General features: G+C 36.6%; 1 protein-coding gene across 1 annotated transcript; it reads right to left on the minus strand.

Moving 5' to 3' along the window:
- Positions 1 to 1,151: 1,151 nt before the first annotated feature.
- Positions 1,152 to 3,979, minus strand: LOC140052109 (zinc finger protein 703-A-like). The gene is made up of 2 exons (XM_072097518.1): positions 3,699 to 3,979; positions 1,152 to 3,256 (listed from the first exon to the last, which is right to left on the minus strand). Exons 1-2 carry the CDS (start codon positions 3,786 to 3,788, stop codon positions 2,012 to 2,014), a joined length of 1,335 nt encoding a protein of 444 aa, XP_071953619.1. The 5' UTR covers positions 3,789 to 3,979; the 3' UTR covers positions 1,152 to 2,011.
- Between the last annotated feature and the right edge of the window lie 908 nt (positions 3,980 to 4,887).

The raw sequence follows: 4,887 nt of genomic DNA on the forward strand, positions 1-4,887 counted from the left end.
CATTTTAGTAGCTGAAAAGGTAACGTTGATCGTAAATTCATTCAAGTTGTGAGTTACAATTTACAGTAACTGCATGTCAATTTCAAACAGTAATTCAGCATCCAACTTTTTAAAACGATGAATCGACACAAATTTAAGTGATAATGAAAGTACGTGTTCTTATAATCGGTAATTCAAATTGGCATATGCCACAATAGTGTAAAAAAACTCGGCGCTTCTAATTAAGTAAAAAAAGGAGGGTTTTTTTTTGTAAATTTATTCGACCGTAGGGTGCGGATATGTCATCTAATTTTGAGTTTTAAATTAACCCCAGCTCCCATGTTACACTTGACAGATAGCGGTATGACCGGAAAAATTTCTTCGGTTAAATTGTTGTTTTATGGAGCCAATGCCAAGTTCAGAATGTCCTCCATCGTTGGAAATTCTCGTCAGTTGTGTATTGAATTGAGTAAAATAATTCATTAAAAAAATAATACTGCAGAGTAAAATAAAATTAATCATTAATTTAATTATACGTGTGGTAATGTTATTTTTAAGTATCACATGGTGGACTTTATCGCAATACGATAACACGATTATAACATATTGTAGTTGCTATCGTCTGTTACTGAGAACAATAGATATTAATACATGTACAGTAATTGCTTATTCACAAACCATTGCAATATGGTATACAATACAAAGCTGTTTGGCATTAAATTTATTAATGTAAAAATAGGCATATTATCAAAATACCCCTTGGAATATTTATATTGTTGAGATCTAGACGGTTTTTTTTACATAATGTTGATTTTCTTCGGAGTTGTAATATGGCATAGAACTGCATGTATCTCATATAAAAATATGAATACTGTATATATAACCAATTACAATTGGTTATGTAGTACAGTATGTTGTTTTATATTTTCTAGAACAAAAATGGTTATCGGTCATTCACTCCGGATGATAGCGAACAGATTAAGCGAATATAAATATTCAAATCTTGCCGATGTTTTCGCCATTTTATAGACATTTACTTCAGCTTTCAGTTGAATTGCTTCATTTTGTAGAATACTATTTCATTGAATCGTTGTACCACTGAAAACAACTACAGTACTAATTCTCTCTCTTCCACACAAATACTCGAAAATAATAATTCTAAGACATTTCAATTAGATGGATTTGAACGTTTAATAACAATAATAAAATATCCTGAAATATAACAAATATATATTATTTACACTGTACATAACAATTTGGGATAAAATAAAAAGAAGGAATCTTCCAAATATGATTCAATTATCATAATTATATTTTCCTATAAAGAGATCATAAATATTTTTCATAAAACAGAACAATAACATACATAGCGAGCACGTCGTCGGCCTACGAGCTCTATAATTCAATAGCCGAGTGTTACCGATTTAGTTGAATCATAAATTTGTTATAGCAACGCCGCAATAAGCACGAACTGATAAATCATCCGAGTGGCGACATATTTATTACCAGTAACGGAACATGATAAAGTTAAAGCAATATATCAACGACAAATTGATGGTCTATCAACCATGCTCAATATGCTATTTACTTGTCGATTTTGAGATATATATTCTCTATCGTATTAGCGATATTCTTTTTGTTTTGTTTAGACTACAATCAATCATTTTTGTTAAGATCTAGCATTGACTAACCGTCAAACAAAACGTATTTAAGTTAAATTATTACATGGATTATTCACTACCGATCAGCTTAATGCAAACAATAAGCTAAGATACCGATGTATATTTAGGATATACACAGGGAATAAGTTATAATACATGTAAAACAATAAATCAACTTAACAAGAAAAATAACAACACTTGAACGTTTGGCAATTCGTTAACAAATTAAGACATATTTAGATTTTAAAATAACAAAATTACAATTTCAAGATAGATCAATTATTTTAAGAACTTTAACAAATAAGAAAATTCTTATTTTGAGTTGGCAATGGTTTAATAAAAACATGAATTATAAAGTTTATAAATGTCTTTTAATGCGGTGTTCCTGTTGCAAATCGTGTTTTTAAATCATGTAGAGCGTATGGCGAGTAATAAGCACCGGCTGGCAACGTAGGAATAGCGCCGATTGGTGCTGCAAGTGAACCCCTGTAAGGGTGATACCGGACTGGGCTTAACGGTGAAGCATGTCCTGGTTTAGCAAGTCCAAGAGGTGTTGCAGATGGATGATATTGCATATAATAAGCTCCTAGTTGTGCGCTCAACGATGCAGCAAGTGGTGAACTCGGCGTTGTTTCGTTTGTATGTGAACGAAGATGTTGTAGAAGTTCTTCGCTGCTTGCAAAACGCTTGCCACAGCTTGTTGCACCAGATACCCAATTGCAAACATGATCACCCACAGAAGCGTGAAGTCCTTGGTGTGGTGCGTATAAGTAAGATGTTGCACTTGATGAAATACTTGTAGGTAATGGATAAGCTGGTAAAGCACCACCAAACGGTAAGGCTACAGGTATAGCTCCACTAAGTCCAACACCGATTGGGTCATGACGACACTGGGTACAAGAAGAAGAGTTTATTTGTGGTGTTTGTTGACAATTTGTACAATATGGATCTCTACAGATTGGCATCAGTGTGGTAGCTCCGTCAGCTGTTTTAACGCGGGCGTAAGCTGCTGCGTATGGCGATGCAGGTGAAACATGCCCTTCGTGGTGATGTTTGTGTGCCGACAGTGGGTCGCACGGAATGTGTCCAACAATTTGAGAGTGGCAACCGCACGGTGCTACAGCAGCGGTTGGTGAAAGGTGCCCATGTTTGTAAGAAATGTGACTAGATGTAGACAATGCTGATAATGGTGTTGTTACAGTTTTTAATAGTCCTTCTCTTGATGCATCACAACCGCTGTGAGAATGTTCTTTATCTGGGGTTGAGTGCCTTGATGGAATAGGCGAAACAGCCTTTGGTTTAAGTGTAGGTGAAATCGAACTGCTACGAATAGCTTTTGGTTCGCTTAAGGTTGGAGAAGATGTACTTTTTCGATGAGTAGGTGTGGGGAATCCAATTTTTAGAATAGTAGCATCTCCTTCACGTTTTTCCGATTGCTTGTACGGTTTAAACGACGAGCATTTATCATCCATCCCTGCAGTAGGTTTTTCCGGTGAGCTTTTTCCATTTTGTGGTTCAAAAACGGACTTGTTTTCAGCATTATGTGGTGGATCTGGCTTACCAATGCTACTGCAAGTTTGTGCCAACAATGCGAGTGGACTCTTCTTTGCATCAAGCTAAAATAGAAAATAATAAAATGGTAAATAAAATAGCTTGTACACATAAAAGGAAATTGGCTACGCTTCAAGTTTGTGACAGGATCACCTAGTTTTTTGGGAGTAATGAACGGCTTAAAAGAAAGTGACGAAAGCTACGCTTGACAGTTACAGTTTATATATAATATTGACGGTTAATAATTGCCGTCTCTATACTTCATTCAACACCGTTCTTAATCTTAGTATTTAAAAAAAACAAACACCAAAATAGATGTTCAAGTTTTTAACACAAATGTTTTGTAACATATGTATGTTCTTTTTACAAAATGCAGCATAATATACTCAACATATAATAAAAGCAGGTCTAAGATTAGAGAGATAATATCTAACTCGCAATGCCTATCCATATGTTAAGATATTTATTCTCAATATGTTTTAAAATAATAAACAAAAATAGACTTACCGAAGGAAGAGGATCAAGTGGTTGTAAATACTCAGTATGCATGTAAGTTTGGGTACGAGTTGTAGATAACATATTCGAAACTAGCTTCATTTGGTTGGTTTTGATCGAACAAAATTTTAACACGATACGAACTCAACGATCTCTAGTAACAGAATGAGTTCTATACGGCCTGCCTGGCTGATTACACTACATCGACAGCCTTTCAATAACTGGTGATCTGATAGCGTTGGGCGTTTGAATGAGAATGCTTAGTCCGTTGAAAGCCACACAAGCCCTCCTCTACGTATGCCGCCCTTCTAGACAACAGACAGAAACACAAATTTGCCGACAACACTTCAAGTCAAACACTGAATTTACGGCAGGAGATGAAGAAATTTGCCGCAAGCCAATCAGCAATCGGCTTAGCGAGCATATCGCGGTGTGATTGGCTGCTATCACGCTGTAGCTGTCACGAGCTGAAAATGATTGATGCCCATTGACAAGAGCTGTCGAAACGCAGCCAATCAGCGATTAGCTTTGAAACAGGCGTTGGCATCTGGCCAGTCGTGAAAGCCAGACTATAATCCATCAACTTCATGTCAACCTTGTCAATTTCGGCTGATTTATGTCGGGTTTTTGTTGTTGATAACATGGCCTGAGTAATTTGAAAAACGGCATTTGAAAAGGGCTATGATTCTCAGAGATAAATCGTTCTCATAATCGCAATTAAAGAGTAACAACAAAGGGCGCCGCTCACGGTTTGAATGACAAGACTGTAGTTGTTGGTAGCTAGTATTTCTGTAGATGGAGCTCTCGAAGGTCAGACGGCCTTTGTACTAGCTTCACTCTAGTCTTCCAGGTCGGGGGTATTGAGTTGAGCTGTCGGAGGACTTCAAAGGAACAACTTGCTGTGGCAATACTTTGGCTGTTATCAATCAATCAATCGGGAGCTGGATGTAGAGTGCACAAGATTGACAGGACGTGGAAGGAGATGACAAGCACAGTGTGACGGATAATGAAAATTAGCGGTGACTTCAAAGCAATACTGCTTGAGCTAAAATGTTGTTCAAAGCGATAAGTGCCAGTGGGTAGATTTTTTATATCGCTGGCGGTCCAATACTAAAAGATAAAACAATCCAAAGCTGAAGTGTTGGAGACGACAGGCCGTAAACATAAAAACCTCCTGTTTAACTAGGACAATCATATTTGT

This window comes from Antedon mediterranea, chromosome 6 (genome assembly GCF_964355755.1).
Source record: "Antedon mediterranea chromosome 6, ecAntMedi1.1, whole genome shotgun sequence".
Classification (NCBI taxonomy): Eukaryota; Metazoa; Echinodermata; class Crinoidea; order Comatulida; family Antedonidae; genus Antedon; species Antedon mediterranea.